General features: G+C 34.6%; 1 protein-coding gene across 4 annotated transcripts in view; it reads left to right on the top strand.

Moving 5' to 3' along the window:
- Positions 1–20,560, top strand: part of LOC140151202 (PDF receptor-like) — a 280,133-nt gene that overhangs the window by 189,998 nt on the left and 69,575 nt on the right. For 3 of the 4 annotated variants that reach the window (XM_072173457.1, XM_072173458.1, XM_072173456.1), the window contains exons 3-6: positions 11,210–11,344; positions 13,081–13,193; positions 14,165–14,268; positions 19,538–19,679. In XM_072173457.1, coding sequence (XP_072029558.1) covers positions 11,210–11,344; positions 13,081–13,193; positions 14,165–14,268; positions 19,538–19,679 — 494 coding nt within the window. Of the gene's footprint in view, positions 1–11,209; positions 11,345–13,080; positions 13,198–14,164; positions 14,269–19,537; positions 19,680–20,560 lie in introns of those variants that run through there. The other variant, XM_072173459.1, reaches the window with a different exon arrangement.

Raw genomic sequence — 20,560 nt, forward strand, 5'->3', positions numbered from 1 at the left:
ACCAAGGACAAACTTAAGAAAGGAATATGAAGCACTTACGAACTAAACAGCAAACATATATTGTATTGGCTACTGCATATACCCAGAATGCATCGGTAAACTATCAGATGTTTCATTTGATAATTGCGCATTCAATAACATTACAGATAAGGGCATTTTTACTATAGTATGCTTGTAATTCTCTCAGAATCAGAGTCTTAATTTTACGTTTGTGTATGCGAACCTCTAGTGATCCCCATTTTCCATTCCCAATAATACACAGCATTGGGATCGAATGGAGCTCATTGTTTATATTGTCTGCCGAGTAACAAAAATATGTCCTCATGCACGCTGAAAATCATGACGTAATTTCAATCCTAATATAAGATATCGTCACTGGGCGGGAAAAACCTCGTATGTACTTTTGGCCCTTGAACATGGATAAAGCCTTGTATGTGAATTTATATTGAAGAGGTTGCTTCATCCATGTTCAAGGAAATACCTCATATTTACTTTTGGCCCTTGAAAATGGATAAAGCCTAGTAAGTGTAGACTTTATATTGAATGGTTTGCTTCATCCATGTTCAAGGGCAAAAAGTACATATGAGGTTTTTCCCGCCCAGTGACGATATGGAAAAATCGCCAATTGACATTCCCTGGTAGACAGAGATGTGTCTTTGAACCCTTACAACTTGTAGTCTCTATTAAAGGAAAATATACCTCAGAGACGCTATAGTCTTAAGAGAATACGTGGTCTTTACATGTAAATACATGTATATTGGTAAACTAATAAGAGGACAATGTTTCCTGGCTGAGAAAAGGCAAGTTAAACCCAAGGGATACAAGGCGTATATGTCTTCGCTATAGACATCATTAGCAATCTGTATGAAGCAAACACATCTTGGTTAATGTTTGTAATAAAAATGACATTTCAGTTCATCAAAAGCTAGCTTGCTTGTTTAATTCCCGGCATCATAAGCGAGCTAGGCGACTTGTCAGCTGTGATGAGTGATGATTCTGTTTATGTAGTTAGTAAAGTTTGAAAAATAGTCTGATTATGCCGTCTGCTCAATAAATACACTTAAATACATTAAAGTCAGCGGGAAAAGGCACAAACGTTTACATGATCATACGTGATTCAAATTTAATATAATGGAAACGAAATAGACTACTCTAAAATATTTGCAATGAGGGGATGATGATGAATGTTGCGTTTGTTGATCATTAGGAAAAAAAGGAATTTGACTGAATTCATGTCTTTCTATAGAATCATTATTTATTTACGTGAAATAAACACACGTCCAGAAAACAAAATGTGATCATTTACATATAAATAATGTTCTTGTTAGGAAATGTCCTGACTGAGTGGGATAAGTACCTCACAAGCGTCGAGTCATGTTCACAGACGACAAACATCATTGCAATTTACGTGAGATGCATACATTACGTAAGTTTTAGAGACAAGACACTGAATTAGATTACTAACAATATTTCTCTTTGCGCTATTATTCACTATCCATTTTTTGAATAAGAAAGGAGGGGGAGAGGGAGAGAGAGAGAAATGTATAAATTCTCTGCCACATTCTTCTCGACCTCGTTCCTAGAGAGTTTCGGTCCTTTAGTGAGGATGGTGGTCTATTGGTGATGAGTATTAATATCCGCAACTGTATAGCTTTAAAGCTGTAAAAACTTGATTGTCACTATTCGTAGTGGATCATGCCAATATATTCCCAAATTTAGGGAGAGAAAATGACCTGTTGACTTGAGTGGCATTGATGTGAAACGTGACACGTCGAAAGAGGTAACTTGATTTTAAAATGTTGTCTTTATCTGATCAATTTTCGTAAGAGACTTTCCCATAGCCTCATATTACCCTTATTGCTGTTTTGATATTGGATATTTAATCAATTACTTTTTTGCAAACTTCTTCCTTAAACAAACTTTTGACACATTACGTCGACGGCTTCACATACTGTCGTATCTAAATAGGCTGCCTTTTGTAATTTGTTATCCAATTGTGATCATAAGATACATTGAATAATCAACTTAATCATTAAAGGAGTATTTCGTGATCCTAGCATCCTCTTTTTATAACATTTTTCAGTAGTTATCCACGAAAAAAGCTTATTCCCAAAATTTTAGTTAATTCCGATTTTGCGTTTGCGAGTAATGCATGATTATGTGTATTTCACTGCTCCATAAACAATGTGTTGTAATTTCGTTCTGGTATACCAGAACGAAATTCAAATTTCACGATATCTTTGCTAAATTTATCTTCAAGAATTTTTTTGTACCTACACTTTTTTTAAAGAAAAGTGGGGGATGATACTGTGGATCACGAAATTCCCCTTTAATTTGGAGGTAAACGCAATATTTATACATGTCCATTCCTTAAAGAAAGGCGCATGATGGAATATAAAATAACAATATGAAATACAACAATGATAATAAAATCAAATATGGCAGCCATTTGACGATTTATACACACTTTTGTTTGCAAAGGAATTGTATACCTTTTAACCCTTCTCACCGTTTACTTTCCAAATTATGTGATCAGATAATTGTTTTCTTAGATCATATTCATACAGCAAATATTGATATTAAACTCATCTTATTTATCATGAAAACATACTTATAATAAAAGAATAAGAATTGAGCAGCTGTACTTTGATATGCCCATTATTCGGGTGGCGTGTTGGAAATGTCAATTTAATCAACTCGTCAACAATGGTCATTAACCCTGTCTAGGAAGAGAACACTGGACATCATTTGATGGTAAGAGACACCATCGTATTTCCCATGTGATATACCCTTTTGCTGCTAAAACAGTTAAGACATGACAAGCTTAAATTCATATCCGTAAAATTATGATTTTATTATCTTTGCATATTCAAATTAATATGAGTTGCAAATATTTTGGGGTCAATACAATATTGATAAATTTGATTATTATATTTTGAACATTGATCTTGTTTTAAACAGAGACATAGTCAGCAACCAATACCGTCAGCCCAAATGAGTCTCGATCTGAATTTTGAGCATTGACATTTAATAGTGAAAGGCAAACCACCAAGAGTTTTTTCGATTTTACATAAAAAATCAATGTTCTTACATTGAACTGACAGTAGCTGAGAAAACATCCCGGAAAGCATCTCTCAAGGTTAGCGACGAAGATGATGTATCGATCAGATTGCCTACCCCATTTTCGTGGTATTTAAAAACATGTTTTTGTGCATTCATGATCAGTGTCTTGCATAATACATAACCATTGTGTAACATTTAGAGAGTGAGTTGATCAAAATGTATACTTCTTTGAGGTTGTCTGTAATCTCTTTTAGCGTCAGCTATATAAATATAAGTTTATAGGGCAAATTGCAAAACGCCTGGTCATAATGTAGGTCCAATGGAACCTGCCACAACGCCACGCTTCATTACAATGTATAGCACTGTCACGTTTAGATTTATGTTATTGTTCAACACTTTGCAATACAATGTAAATTACATGAATATGAATATCTTTGACCTATTTTACTTATGGGGGCATTTGATTTGCTGTTCTATAGCTTCGTGTGAGATCACATATGATATAACACGTATATATGAGATCACCATAAGCCTTTTTGAAATATGGCGGGCACAAAAGGAGAGGGCGTACTTTGAAGTGGGTAATCTTTTGTCAGCTGAGAAGCATACAAAAGATTACTCATTTCAAAGTACGGCTTCTCCTATTGTGCCCGCCATATTTCAAAAAGGCTTATTGCAGTGGTGGACGGTATATGTGACGTGGTATATCAAAAAGAGACACTTTTGGGCAGGTGATCAATTTTGATTGTTTTACATAATTATCTTAAATATAGAGATATCTTGCTCCACAACCCCGTTTTCCTCAATGAAATCATACATTCCTAGGAGAAGATATTGAGTTCGTAAGTTATGGTATTATAACATTTGAAATTGAGATATCGGCCTTTTAAAATATTATTGATAATGTCGACAGTAGGTATTACCTTGAAAAATGTCTTTAAAAACAAGATACCAGTTAAATTCCGGTCTGAAACTATCAAACAATATTTTAAACATTATTAACATCACAAATCTGCAACAAACCCAAATTGTGAAAAAAATCACCCCGGGCAGATTATTTGCTATTTTTCCATTTACGATCCTGCCCGGCCGAAAGTGTCTCCTTTCGATATACCACGTCAAATATTCTCCTGATTCAGGCATCCCCCACAGGCCCAAATCACTTGAGACGTCGTGTGAATACAGCTTGTGTTATAGTTGTTGTCATATTTAGATGGGCACGAATCGTCATATTTCTCATCCTATCTCTCAATGATACACCAAGTATGGACCGGGAACACTTCATTTCAAAGACTTTTAGTTTGTGCTTAGGGACCGTTCACAAACACTTGTTAGGGGGCCTGATGCAAAAAGGTGAGGGGCCCTGAAAAAAATGACCACAAATTTTCCTGGGAAAATTGAGTTTATATGCTTTTCTATGGGGTTGACCCATAATTTTCATGTCAAAAGGAGGGGGCCCTGAAATTTTGAGGTCTCAAAAGAGGGCCCAAACTTTTTCAGATAAAGACAAGCCCCCCCCTTAGTGTTTGTGAACGGTCCATTATAGATCTTGTGAAGGATCAAAACTCTGCTCCATGTTGCAAAGGTATTGTTAGTATATGTAGAAGCATTATACTTGTAGATCCTGGTCTTCAAAGACCATGTCAGGTGGTGGTTGGACCAGACTGGTTTTTGTTTTGTTTTTTGTTTCTTTTTTAGCCGAGCAAAACAAGTCTGGTCCGTCTCTGTCCACCTTCCTCTACCACAAGGAACATCGCTCCCAGAAATACAAACTGTTGAACCTGTTCAAATGGTGTATCATTGCGGATGATATCCCATGGATCCCGTGGGAAGTTGTGCAGGACAACAATTGTATTGCAAAAGTGTGACTTTAACTAAATATGTCATCATATCGCCTTACTATGAAATATTTATACTTGGTAATTGTTTAACTGTTAACAAATATAATTTTTGTAATTGGGTATTACAAATTCAGGGGTGCATTCAATCGTATATCTATCTTTAGCAGCTGCTTATATTAAATCAACATCATTTTCGAAAAACACTCAAGAAACTATATACATTACACCAGTGAAGATTCACGATTAACGAAACAAAACAATTAGAGACACAAAGACATACATCTATTTACCAGCACTCGAACAAAACCAACATTTACACAAAATTTGATTTTATCAGTTTGAGTAATAAATCAGGATATATAATTCGAGAACTTTAAAGAGTACTGTGAATTGATGAATAATGAGGACTTATGTACAAGCTTCCATTAAAGATAGATTATTATTCCTCAGTTTGATATTTAAATCATAAGAATCTCATCAGGGGATGATTTATGATTTAAAGACCAATTCAGTTATCCCAGCGCAAGTGTAAAAAAAATGACAAATTTGGCAAAAACGAAAAACGAAGAAAACAGCAGTACTGACAAAGTTGAAGCCCCATTCAAATACATGTAGCTAATTTAGATATTGTCAATATATAAATTACAGATTCGTGTAAAATGTCTTATTGTGTCTTAAATACACGGCTTTCAGCTGAACAACTCGCAGGCTATGTTAGCATATCTATGACAATGACAAAGGTTCCAAAATCTGAATTTTGATGATTTTTATGATCGTCCGGATGAGCAAATCACTGAATGGGCCTTTAAGTCGAATTTCTACCCAAGGAAAATGAATCAGCTCCTTAATGTTATTGTTGACAATGATGTATTATATACATTGTTCCATTGCAACACGTTTGTTAAAATGACATTTAGGTTTGACTGCTACATGTAGACATTCTGAAATTGATAGCTTTATTAGACTGTTACACCTATTTCGCGGCACCATTTCTGACACATTTGTGATAAAACAACAAAATTATAACTGACATACTGAATTTTTAGTGCTTCGGCATTAATTTTGTTCACACTCTTTATAATACATTCTGCATCAATTGAAGGGTGCAGTCGGTGTTTGAAAGGCAGCATATTTTGGATTATGTAGAGATTCTATTCGACATGATAGGAGCTCTCATTATCCATGAAGTAGTAAAGATATGTAAATTTAAAATGTTTCTTTTTGTCTGCTGCGGTCTGCCCTCGACACAATCAGGGCAAAGCGATTAAAATATATAGATTAAACCGACATCATTAAAGGGAGTCTCCGGAAACACAACATTATGCCTTATATGTAAGAAAAATAATTATCAAGCACGAGTCACTTGGTTTTATTTGAAATAAACTCGATGTGACCATAAAAACAAATATAAAAATCCGTCTCTCATTCAAAATTCCCGGGCGCCGAAATTGTCGAGTGCAATGACGTCCCAGTAATACAATGAAAGCGACGACAATTGAGCACAGATACCCAGACGTCATTGCACTTAGAGGCATTTCCGCGGGAATTTTGCATATCGATTGGAGAAATGTTTTATTCGCTTGTGATCCTGATCAATATAACACAAAAAGGTGGCTTTGTTAATTTTGATGTGCAAAGTCCACTGTCTCTTGAGTATTCCTTCACAGAAGATTAATTTTCTTAAATTGAACGAGCTAATTTATTCTATATTACTCATGTTTTTATCCTGTTTTCAAATATTTTTCAATTATTTTCTTATGACGTTTGGCATGAATGTCCTAAGTCTGAGGTTTAGGGGGAATGTTAAATAATTGTAGGATTTAAAACCCCAAAAATTTGAATCTATCCAATGTCAAATGAACTCCCAACATCTAAACCAAGTGAATAAAACAAAAGCATTTAAAAGACCAAACCCTCATTGATTGTTGTGGAATGTCTTACAAACATCCTACTTTGTGAGATAACCATTTTTTAACGTCATTGCACTTAACAATGCTCAGAAGGATGAACCACTTTTAATATCGTGGTAAAATGATGAACCACTATTTTTTTATTCGGTACTTTTTGTATGGTCAATATGAGTTTGTTTTAAATAAAAAACATGTGATTCGTGCTTGATTATTATTTTTCTAACATATAAGGCATAATGTTATGATTGCCGGAGAAGGGAATAGAGTTATTTTGTCTGTGTTCCAATAAGCCGTTTATCATCCGTTGATTTTTGATAGCATTTTATATTAAAAGGCATACCAACCTAATCTGTGATATCACACACGATTAAGTGGCATTAATGTCACTATTCATTTTCAAGACCATTGATAAACCATTGTTCTTTACACGTCCCATTCTGTATTTTCGTTATTGTCCCAATGTATTATACCGTGTCGTGTATTCGATCAAGAGGCGCGTTTTGACATACTATTATTAATTAAATGATAATCGAATTATTATGTATTATTATATTATTATTATTATTATTATTATTATTATTATTATTATTATTATTATTTTAATTATTATTATTTTATTATTATTATTATTATTATTATTATTATTATTATTATTATTATTATTATTATTATTATTATTATTATTATTATTATTATTATTAACGGCATTTATATAAATCGCCTTTACTAAAGGACAAAGTGCTGTATTCCTTATTCAAAGCCTTTAACAATATACATACTATTATTAAAAAACAGTCTAAACATAAAAAAAAAGGTACAATGGAATATTAAAATTAAATAAATACAAATAAAGCTGAACCTTTTAATGTACAGAATCAAAATGCAATTTTTTGAAAACATGATGATATATCTTGGTCTAATTATTCCATTTGTAAATTATATCAAACTGTTTCGTTAACACGACGTTTCGTCCGAAACCATATCATCATAAATGCTATAACTAAAACCATTTTTAAAACATTAGGCAAATTATACCAAACACTTTTAAAAACCAGAATATCAGCAAGGAGGAGGTGAATTAATTTGATGGGTATAAATACGTTTTCTTAAAATCACGAACCGAGTTTCATTTACACAATTAAAATCACGAACCGAGTTGCATTTACGCAATTATGTCGGAATGGAGTCTTGGTGCAGCTGCCCGAAATGCATTGTCACCATAGGTGCGACGAGTGCATGGAATTTGGGGAAGGTGTTTATTCCAGACCAAAGATTAGTTCTGACAGAAGAGTAATATGTGAGAGTATTTGTGATGTGTGTCGGGCCGAGTCCATTGAGGCACTTAAAAGTGTATCACTGACGCACCATTCAAGTACTTCTATCAACACGAACACCACCAACACCAACACCACCACAAACACAAACAACCACCACCCTTCCCCAAAAAACACACACACACAATCACACTCACACCCTACACCCCTTAGCCAGCGTTCAACATCTCCGGGCCTTGGACCTATTTGATAGTAGATAAACAGGGATAGTCCAAAAATTACATGCCCCATCATTTCCCCACATTTCCCGGGATATGGTAGACAAAAGTAATCTGGGCTCAAAAAGAAACTTTTTCACAAGGTCATATCTTAAAATCATGTCCATAAAAATGAACCGAAATTGCTGCAGGATTGTCTTATTCTAATCTAAATACTCTAAATATATTTTAAAATAAAATTGTCCAACAAAAACAGCAAAATGCATTGGCATTGAAACTTATTTCACAGCTCAATAATATAAGGCATCCAACACAAGAAATCTGTGAGTAATTGAATAATGTGGAACAAGGCCTGTTTCTTTCAACAAAGTGTGTAAACAATAACAGAAAGAGCCCTTTCCACACTATTCCTACTTACGCGTTGGAAATTTATCACCTGTGTAAGGATCTTGTACGCATTCTCAGATATGTCTTTTGCTGGGTGCCAATTTTTTGCCTGTGAATGTGGTCCAGAAAGCTGTTCCGTGTCAGTGCATTTTGCTGTGGTGTCAGTTTGACAACTGCTTGGTTACTGACATGTGTTTAGAGTAGAGTGTTGAAGTAATCCTGTGTGTAATTTTGGTTCATTTTTATGGACAGAATTTTAAGATATGCCCTTGTGAAATACCGTAATACCTCTACAAGCATACAGAGTGCTTCTGATGAAAGCTAAATCAATTCATGCATCATTATGGAATTTGAGCAAATAAATGACAGATCCAAGCATATAAAAACAAGTATTATTGTAAGACCAATCTATTTTATTGGTATATTTACGCCTTTATTGTATTGACCTAGCTTTCATCAAAAACACTATATATACTTATAGATGAGGTTTTACGGTATTATAAGTTTCTTTTTGAGCCCAGTTTACTTTAAATAGTGTATAAAAATCTCATGTAAACGGATGAAAATAATTTTCCGTTTTGTCTCATTCATGAATAATAGAACAAAACAGCGTCATCCGGGCATTGAAACTTATTTCATGTAGCAAGCATTAAGCAGTGCAACCTGTAACACAATGATGTTTCTTTCAACAACCATCGTGTAGTTACAATAACGAAAGAGACGTTTTCATTTTCAGCTAATGGTGTTATCATAGACACGTTTATAAACTACTTTGGGGTAATGTAGTAAATTAAGTTTAAAAACAGGGTTAACGTGTGCAAAGGCATCTGCCTATGTGTTGTGATAACTCTCTAAGCATCCCTGATGTAACGAAAGAAATGAGGTTGCAGTTAAAATATGCTGTTTATAATGTTTTGATTTCGGGTGTTTGTCGTTGGGAAGAATGCCCTGATATTAAAGAATTTTGACTGAAAACTGACCTTGAAAACTCCCAATGTTTTCATCAAATAAGCTTCTGAACACAACTGTATAGACGATGTTGTTTAAAACTTGTTACGAGTCCTTAAAAATTGGACATTTAGAGGGGTCAATGTTAGACCACCGTGCTACAGTCAATGGTAGAACAACATCCCAGAGGTCGGGTGCACATCCATTCTGTTTTAAATTAGCATGGAAAGACCCGTTCGCGAATTTGGTCACCATCTTAGACTCAAGTACACTTTTCTTGTGGCCGTTGGTTTTATTTTGATCATCATGATTCAATGAACATACAAGCAGCTTTGAAGTTTTAATATTTGTATACTATGACTATAACGACACATAGACTCACTGTGTCATTTCATCAAATTTTTAATATCTAGTCATATTGAGTTGAGTCATACTGGGTCAACGGTGAGTCCATTTAGTGAATTACCTATTTTTTTTGTTGTGCGCATATGTTAACCGATAGCTGTATATAAGTTGAAGGTAAACATGAGGTTTTAGGGATTTTTAGGGATTTTTTGGGTTTGGGTCGCCATCTTGGATTTAAGGAAAATTTGAGGTGGTCCCTGGGCTTATTTTAGTTCTTTCATCCAAAGTAACATACATGCCAAGTATGATTTTGGTAGGAAAAAGCAGTAGGTTTTCCTGGGATGGACCTGCCTATATTGATGCATTGACTTGATCACGTCTTCCACCGTGAGACTAAATGAAAGAGACGCGTCATAATAATATGTTACACGAACGAGACTATATGTTCTGTATACTTCGAATACATTCCTTTGCCTTGCATGTCGACACAAAATACATAAATACCAAATGAAAAAGTAGGTCTTAACATTAACTACCAGGCGACATTAAGATCGAGCACACGCACACTCAAAATAACCCAGCTCATTACAGCACGTTTGGTGTAGACTATGGATACATGTATTTCCATATATTTTATTTCATAGTGTAAATTTTTAATCAACTGATAAACAGACTCATCCCCAACCCCCAAATACACCCTACCCACAATGGACGTAATTAACAACCAGTCACATAAAGAACATTTTCTTTGCGAGATGTAAACTTTTGAAAACATTAAGATTGCACATGTTTTAAATTGTACTACGAAAACGAACATGTAAATAATTGCATACTGGCAACATCATCTTGCCACTGGTCAATGACCAATTGTCGACAGATCAAATGATGGCCTAAAGATACACCTAGGATAAGGATAAGGTGCGGTACCAGAGGATGATTTAAGTACTGCCCATCATGCATTGTAAAAGTGTTATCACCAGAGTTTCAACTGCCACTCTACTTTTCAAGTCCTATTGAATTATTTGCAAATGGTGAAGAAAACCACTGTTCTACGGGCCCGACAGACCCAGAATCTGCGTTTTGAACAGGGCGCTTTTTTTTCGGCACCTTAAAACGTGAGACCAGTTAAATAGTTTTAAAAGATTTTAAAAATATTTATATTTAATTATACCTTGATGAATTACAATCTTCACAAATGCAAATTTCTTATTGTTATTTTTCAGATGCAACGTATTGTCATAGTGAAGTCATCTTGGGTACTTGTTACCCATCTAGCCCAATCAACCACACATTTACAAGATCATGTAAACACCTAGTGGACGAAGGATTTCCTAATCCTGGTGACATAATCAAATCAAGTAAGTATCATAGCAAAGAGGCATACTTTATAATGGTGCTTTGTAGAATTGTAACGAGTCATAACTCGAGACCCGACTTTTCAAAATGAAATGAATCGACACAGATTTACATATGTTCCCCGTAGATAATGTACAGTGACTATCATTTACCTGGACTAAACCTCAGATATTGCTAGAAATGACTCAGTCGACTCGACGATTAAATTACTCGACTCGTTACAACTCTGGTGCATTATTTTATTGAGCTTCATAACACATGGAACTTCGTTATAAAAGTTTTTGGACATCAACAAGTTAAAATACATGTAAGAAGCTATATGCTATAACATATATTACGTCACGTGTCCACACTTAAGATGTATTCAAGAGAACAGTATCAAGTGATTCCATGTTAATCGGCAATATTAAACATTACTAACGTTAATCTTTTTAAACTCTTGAACTCTGTGCAAAATTATGAATGCCGTTTTTATGGACTCGTTATAAAATGACATTCAAATATAGCAATCTTAGAACAGCTAGTATCAGTTATCCACCAGTGCGTTGAAATAAACAAACATTGTCAGATTCATTTAATGCAATACGGTCGGGTAGAGTAAGCCACAGAAACGTTGTAAATGAAGCCCTGCACTTAGCTTGGACAGATTACTTTATTTAGTCGTCTAGTCAGTGCATCTATACAAGACAGATGGATACCAAAACTTTTCCTGACTGAATGAAACAAAACAAAAGTGAAAGCAAGACAAACGCTATGACAATATTGGGTTTACTGTGACCCAGAAAACACCATAGTATTATTTAAAATGCGTTTTAGAGCAATAGGGTTGCAATAGTACGTATTATATATAGCTTTTGGTTTTATCACGTCAATTAAATTCTTACTGTTAAATATCACCCATGTTTAATATACAGTAGTAATAACGATTTATTTGAATGTAATACGATACAATAAATGTAGTGACTATGGTCTTGGAAGTGATTCGTTAGGCTTGACATTGTAGAATCAATACAGCAAGTCAGCAAACACGAAGGGTTTACCTGGTTTTGGCATATGAATAAAAAGTAATAAATATTAAATAATAATAAATAGTTAAAATACTTAAAATGCTTTGTCATCATAGACAGAACATCTGGGTTTCTTTAAAGCTTAAGTGATCGGGAAGCGCATCAGACACATCAACTTGTGATATCAAATAATATTTTTTTTAATTCGCAATAATACAAATTATTCAAATTTGATATTTTTGACATTTAACAGTAATCTTCATAAATCTAATGATTGTATGTACTTAAAGTGTATGTAACTGGGTGGTAAACCCGTCCATCATCCTTTCGTTCTGAAGATACAATTGTTTCCCAAAAACAACTAAATAAGTTAGGTATTTGGGGGGAATGTATATCTATAATACGAAATATCAATTTTTTTCAAATGATGGACGGCTTTTCCTCCCAGCTACATACACTTTAAGTAAATATCATTAGATTTATTAATTTTACTTCTAGGACTGTTATATAAAAGTATAAAAAGTATCAATTTTTAATAATTTACCATAAAATTTATATTATATTGCGAATTAAATAAAAGTCTAAATTATTTGATATCAGAAGGACATTCCTCGAATTCAGAATGTAATTTGGTGTATCTTATGTGCTCTCAGGTCTCACACAAATGCTGTACAAACGTTGCTGTCCGATTCCTTAATAGTATAATTTTTTTCATAATTGTGTTCGTAAAGATTCATTTACAATAACATGTCAAATTGGCGGGAAGTGGTCTAGTCCTGGTATAGGAAACTGCCTATTTTCACTTGTCCCGGAGGATCCTGGTGTTTCAGACGCTAAGTTACAGGTTGGTGAGTTACGTTTTTCACTATATATAACAGAAATATTAAAATATAGAATAAAATTGTTTTTCGACGAAAATATTTATGAATCACACTAGCATTCATTTGGAACGTAAACTAAAAGTAACATTATCTCCCTCCTCATTTTCCTCTTTTTCTTGGTCCTTACCCTCCTCATCATCATCATTATAATTTTCCTTTTCCTTCTTCTCCTCCTCCTCCATATCATCACCATTTTCATCATAGTAGTCGTCAATCGTCAATATCAACTTTATAAGTAAAACAAGTATCGTCCTATATGATGTTTAATTAAGAATATTGCAGGGATTTGTCACTTGCTCTAATATCTATTTCGTGCTTAATGTTCATTTCGTCTACATATATTTCGTCTAAACCCATATAGCAATGGGGTAATGTAAGTTATATGGTGGTTGACCTTTGACCTCTCACCCCACTGAGCCCCAATATCGTATATATGGCAAACTATGTGTATATAATTATCAATCCCCTGTGTCAGGATAGACAATTTAAGACCATTTTTGTTGAAATCGGAGCAAGTTAAAATATGACCCATGTAGTAAAGTTTGGTGACCTTTGACGTATTTGGGCTCATATCGTACAACCAAAATATTAGTATACACACCTGACGATTGACTTGATCGATACAATTTAATTTCAGTTTGAAATTGTGATTATTTTTCCAAGTGTAAGGATACTTTCTTGGCGCAGTATACTTACTCCTAAGAAAAGGGCGCGGCATTTGACGTCATTAACAACTTGAGCCACTCCTTCTTAAATTGTTATATACATACCCAAAGGAAGGTTCATGCCAAATTTCTTTTATCCAGCAGTGCACAACTTCCGCTTTGGAGCATTTCTACAATGAAATACTCCATGTTTGCATGTAGGTGTTTTCGTTGCTGATTTCAATCACTCAAACTTTTAATAATATATGTTTGATCCCTCTGTATTACAGTTTTACGAAAGAGTTATCCAAGGCGCTAAGATAATGGAAGTAGTTGGTATGTGTCTGTCCTGGTTCTGTCTCCTCATGGCAATTTTTGTATTTACTTGTTTCAGGTAAGTCGAAAATTAATATCTAATAAACACTATGTACACACCCACCCACCCACACCCCCTACGTAATATTATGAGCATTTTACAGTGCATCTACATCAAGAGCGAAGCTCATGATAAATCACAGCAAAGGAAACCAGAAACCTCGGAGAGCAAAACATACCAAACAATTCATAAAAATAATATAAGAACATAAAACATAATCATGTGGAACTTGCTTAAAAAATAAGTTAGGTATTTGTTCTCCGTTTAACAGTTTAATACGCAAACATGGGTGTCTTGCATGTAAGCTTGTGGAGATCGTGACCTTTGGGCCACTTTGATCCATGTTTCAGTTATTTTAGCCTTGTATTTGAAAATATACAACTACTGGGTTCATTTCCCTCCTAACATTGCGGTAGCATATTCAGACATGGAATTTATTTTACACTAAACAGGCTCGTCCTACAAAAGTGATTTGAAGATATGGCAGCGATTTCGACCAACCCAAATTGAGTACAATCCTAAAATCGAAAAATTAGTCTAAAAAGCGCCCACGTAATTTAAAAACCATGGTACAGATCTACAAAAGGGTGATATCAAGTGGGTTAGTCTCAATTTTGCAACCTTGAGATATATGAACAACGCCCTTCATCCTAAGGCAAATATTGATCAATTCATGAAAAAAGGCAACTATCGATTCTCTGCTCCGGGAATAGGGATCTAGTATTTTAAAGTGAATGTAGGGCAATGTGTCAGGTACACGTTGTCCTATCACGTATTGCTCAATGCGTGATCAGTCTTGTTTTAGCCGCGAGCGAGCTAGCGACCGAGTCACTGTGCTTTACATTCTGTGTTCAAATACGAGTAACCCAAATGTCAAGCAATTAAAAAACTTTTGAAGGTTTATGAAGAGCATTAATGAAGCGACACCAATAAATACAAATCCTGGTAAAATGTAAAATACAGGTTTTGGACATTACATTTTAAACACAGTTCCTGCGTATTAAATTCATATTATTTTGATTAGAATGTCGCGAGATTATCAAATTTTGATAATGGAAAAAGAGGGGAAAGGGCTAAACTTCTATGTTGACATAGCGTTCGCGCCATCCGCCAATACAATGTGCAATTGGTTCACAAATCTCACTGTTATCGCACGTGACTTCACATATCTAACTTGTTCTGCGTACAAAACAAAGCGACCACTGAAATAGGCTATTAAGTCGGTGTCAGACACAGGTTTTTAGCTTATACTTGACACGCTCGTTCTATCTCGGTGAGAATTGAACGTGATAAACATTTAAGAATTATGACTTACATTTTGAAAAACGATAGCAATTTTTAAAAGTTTCACTCATTTGCTGCTCAATAAAAGAATGTAATATAATTGTGCAAAAGCACTCCCAAAAGTTATTCACCCTTGTAAAATATATAGACAAAAACACCTTTGTTTTATCATACAGTTTCATAAATTTGGCACATTTCTTGAATTAACATTATCGGACGGAATTAGCCGATTAGACAACAACGAACATGATACGTAATTACGTATGTCATATCTGTTTTTAAAAAACTCTTTGAGACTCGATAACTTGGGTGTTGTCTTAAAGGGTGTTAAGAGGGCTAGAGGGACTCCGATGGTGCCTATAAGAGATAAAGTTATCAGAAAAGGAATAGCTCAGATCGCGCGCCAAATAAGTTAGCAGTTCAGAAATTGCAATTTTTCCCAGGCAAAGCTTTGAATCGAATCCGGGACAACTAATTATTAGGTGTGAGTAGAAGTGAGTAGTAATCCTTGATATTGCTTAATAGAATAAATCAATACTGTCGCTGCTATTCAAATACAAGTTCCATATGAACTAGTAATAATGTGATGCGATCAAGCAAAATCAGTCGGAACTCGGAAATATTGATTTTGAGATATAACCAAACATAGGTGATATTTACTTTTGTTTCCTTTTGTTTTGAAAATTCTTTAATTGCTCATATCTTTGGATCTGGTTGCCCAATTGCAATGGGGTTTTCTGCACAATGCAGCTTTTTAAATGCTTATTACTATCATATACGAAAATCGCATCACATATGTGAAATAGCTATCAATCGATTTATCAATCAAGTGTTCAAGTTTTTGACAATCAATTACAAATCGATGAACAATTGAATGCCGTGAAACTCAGAGTAACGGTTGCCTTTCTAGAGGTCTATACTTTGAAATTTGTTTTACACTCTCCTGTAATAGGATTGAGCACTCTTAATTACAAAGATAAAACCTGAAAATAATAATGTAAATAAATAAATAAATAAATAAATAAATAAATAAACAAATAAATAAATAAATAAATAAATAAATAAATAAATAAATAAATAAAAGAAAGAAAGTAAGAAAGATATTTAATATATTGATCAGAACACAATTTTGCAGAATGCATTTAGTATTTTAGTTACAAAATTCCAAACATTATTTAAATTTTTCTGCTATACACGCAATGGAGCTGTGCTTTTATTATCCGCACCGAATCAATAATGGGTCTTTCACTACATTGTCAATTTACTGTGTTCCCTGTAGGATTATGTCGTGATCAGGTCCTAAACAAATTAAACTGGATCCTTTATAGCAGATGACAGTGCCCAGTCAAGCTTATAACAAGGTCATTCATTAGCCGACCTGTTGAATGGTAGGGCATTATAAATAATCATAATAATGGTCAACCAATGTATCCAAAGCAGTATAGCAGTAGCCGAATGTATATTACTTCAATTGTACGCATTTTTAGCCCAAAATTAAGGTGAAACTTTGTGTTTACCAGGCGAACATCCAAAGTTTACACTATTTGTGCCCAAACCAAAAGAATAATTCTGCGTTTACCGGGCCAAATTACGATTATAGGCTACAGTAAGTTGGGGTTATGGGGGCTCGAATTTTCCTCTTTGAGAGTAACGGTTGAGTTAGTGCACCAACTTATTTGGGAGTTCAATCCCCAGGGGGTTGAATCGCCCTAACCCAAACGCAAAGATCACACTGCTAGGCTAAATTCATAGATCACATCAGACTTTATCATCAAATATCTCCCAAGATCTATTTATGTACTATATATTTCTGGAACATAACGATTTTCACCGAACAAGAATATACTGATGTCATCATAACCAAGGGACACCCGCTCTTGCATGATGAGCTGTTGTCAAAAAGACTAAGGAATTTCCAAATATCTCAAGGGAATATACCCAGTAAACACAAAAACGTTTTAAAAACGTTTTTAAATAAGTAATATTTTGGCTTTTGGTTTAGGTAAAAACGTTTTTATAACATTAAAATGTCGGGTTATATAAAGGTCATGAAAACGTTTTAAAACGTTTTGTATGAAAACACACTACAACAATATTTTTGAAATGTGTTTAAAAAAGTGTGTTGTAAACTTTTTTTCGCAAATATTTTATGCCAAATATTTTGTCAACACTTAAATAACATTATGTTAAAATATTTGCACCCAGCAAACGTAGAAATGTTCTTAAATGATTTTTCTCAAAACGTTTCAATAACATTTAAATGTCGGGTTTTATAAACGTCGTGAAAACGTTTTTAAAACGTTATTGCAAATATTTTGGGCAAACTTTTTTCACAAAATATTTTTTCAACCTCAAAATAACGTTCTGTTTAGAATGTTTTGTATCAAGTTTTCAAAAATGTTTTTGGAATGTTGTTAAAACGTTTCTATACCCTTTATATAACCCGACATTTAAACGTTTTCTGTAAAACATGTTGTGTTTGCTGGGCAGTAGATTATCAAAAAATGTTTTTTAATGTTATGAAAACGTTTTATACCCTTAATATACCCTTTATATAACCCGACATTTAAACGTTTTCTGACAACCTTTGTATAACCTTTTGCGAATGATGTCGAAAACGTTTTGTGTTTGCTTGGTAGGTATTTATCACATTATTAAAGAAAATTTTAACATCGAAACCAAAATAAGTGATTCATATTAAACTACATGTCAAATTCATTCGTTTTGTTGTTTGTTAATTTGGTCCGCAATATGAAGGAACCAAAAGAAAGGCCTATATACTTCTAGTTGCTGTCTGCAATCATAGATGATTATTTGTAAATTATGTGAACATTTTTCAACATTTGATTCGCCATACAGTCGCGACAGCTCTCTATATTAAATTGTTGTAGTCAAACAAACATTTCTTTCTCAAGTAGTCCGCGCAAAATGCAATTTGTGCAATAGATAAAGGATTCAAATTTTTGTCGGCGTCAAGACCTTGGAAACTGTCTTAACTGATTAAATCGGACAAATATACAAAACATGAACCCTCTTCGCGATGACAACATTGATCACAACATACCCAATGCGATGACAGTTTTGATCACACCATTATCTTTCAATATTATATGGGGCCACTCTCAAGAGGGCAACGCGACGCAGATACCCTATAGAATGTCTTCATTAAAGGGATTATTCGAGACATTCTTTACAAAATATATTGTCTAACTATACAACACAAACGTTGAAACAATTACATAAATGTTGGGTATGTAACTTATATGTGCTGTCTCTGACCATGGAGTTACAAAATAAAAGGAGAATTCGTCGGCTTCATTCTATACCTTATAGTGATAGTCATTCAAAAAATGTATTCCTCTAGTGCTATGGTCCGATTATGACGCCTTCGGTGACAGATAGAAAGCGAAGTGAAATGTAAAGTATGTTAAAGGCAGGGGTATCGTAATGATTTTATAGCATTACCTTGAATCGGCAACTAATATACATTCATAACCTCGTGAATTATACGCCATGTTTTAATACAATCACAGATAATAACTTTTAAATACGCGGGCGTAAATGCAGGTTATTGAAAAGGTATAATGACCGCGTCACGTGACGTAGGTAAGAGTACGCTTTACGTTGCGTGACGTGTTATGCATTCAAGCAATTTACGTGGGCGTCGGCGGCCGTATTTGGACATCGCATGATCGCGCGCCAGTGTGATTGGTTGCTAGCGATATTTCCCTAATCGGCTATTCAATCTTTTACAGGCAAAACAAAAGATACAGTTAAAAATGTATTTTGTTTCCAAATTTAAAAGAAGAAAATGTGACGTAAATTTAACAAGTGAAAAGTGACAGTTATGAATGAAGGTATTGTGAAATATCTAAATATTTTGATTTGGTCCTCGGAATATTCCTCAGTTCCAAAGCACAATATTTAGATATTTCACAATACCCTCAAAACAACAGATGCGCAGTCATTAACCTCTAATCGTTTTTGTCATTCTCTTTAACAGAAGTTTACAGTGTCATCGGACAAGAATCCATATCCACCTATTTGTTGCTTTCCTGTTACGTCTCACCTTTGACATAATCCTTTGGGTAGAAAGATTGTACAGTAAACGTCACAATGAGCAAGATACCGCAATTCGTAGTGTGGTAAGTAACGATCATCATCTCATAGTCTTCTCTTTCCCCGTCCACTCGTTTTTGTCTCCTCCTCCTCGTCGTCATCCCTCTCCCCTTCAATTTTGTCTTCCTCCTTTCCTCATTTTGTTAGGGTAAACCATCCGAAAAGCGTTGACGTCATCCGGGCCCGACGTTTTACAAGAAACGCGCGTTTTATTACTGTGTGTTCACATTCAGCTCGTGAAAGTAATTCAAATTTTCGTGGGTTTGGCGTTGTTATAGACAGCATGCCAAAGAATGTTGACATTTCCTTAATTGGGATTGGAAGCACGGTGGCCTAGCGGAACGGGCACTGACTCATAATCGGAAGGTTGCGGGTTCGAGCCCCGGCGACGCCATCGTGTTGTGCCCTTGAGTAAGGCACTTTATCTCGATTGCTCCTCTCCACCCAGGTGTTTAAATGGGTACCGGCATTCTTAAATGCTAGGAAGGTAACAGACTCGCTGTAGAGGAGGTGTATCGATCCCCCTATAGCAATATTACATGGAGGAGTCTGGCCCAATCGCCAATGAAAGAGAGATGGGCACTCCGATCACGGTTAATACAGGATCGTCTCCTTTACCTTTTTCCCCTTAATTGGCCTGTTGTTTCATTCATTATGTTTCATTCTTTCCAAAGTGTATGCCTCAAGTTACATGTGATTTGTACCAGTACATATTCAGATAATCTATTATATATATCTTTTCCCAAATTTGTCTTATAATGTTTGAAAAGATCAAGGTGATAGGCTTAGTATATCGATATATATAGGGTTAGATCTACGTCGGTCTATAAAGATATCCACTAACATTTTAACAAACGGGGTCAAATGGCATTATAATCAACAGATTGATAGCGTGCAAAGTTCAAAA

Source organism: Amphiura filiformis, chromosome 4, assembly GCF_039555335.1.
Source record: "Amphiura filiformis chromosome 4, Afil_fr2py, whole genome shotgun sequence".
Taxonomy (NCBI): domain Eukaryota; kingdom Metazoa; phylum Echinodermata; class Ophiuroidea; order Amphilepidida; family Amphiuridae; genus Amphiura; species Amphiura filiformis.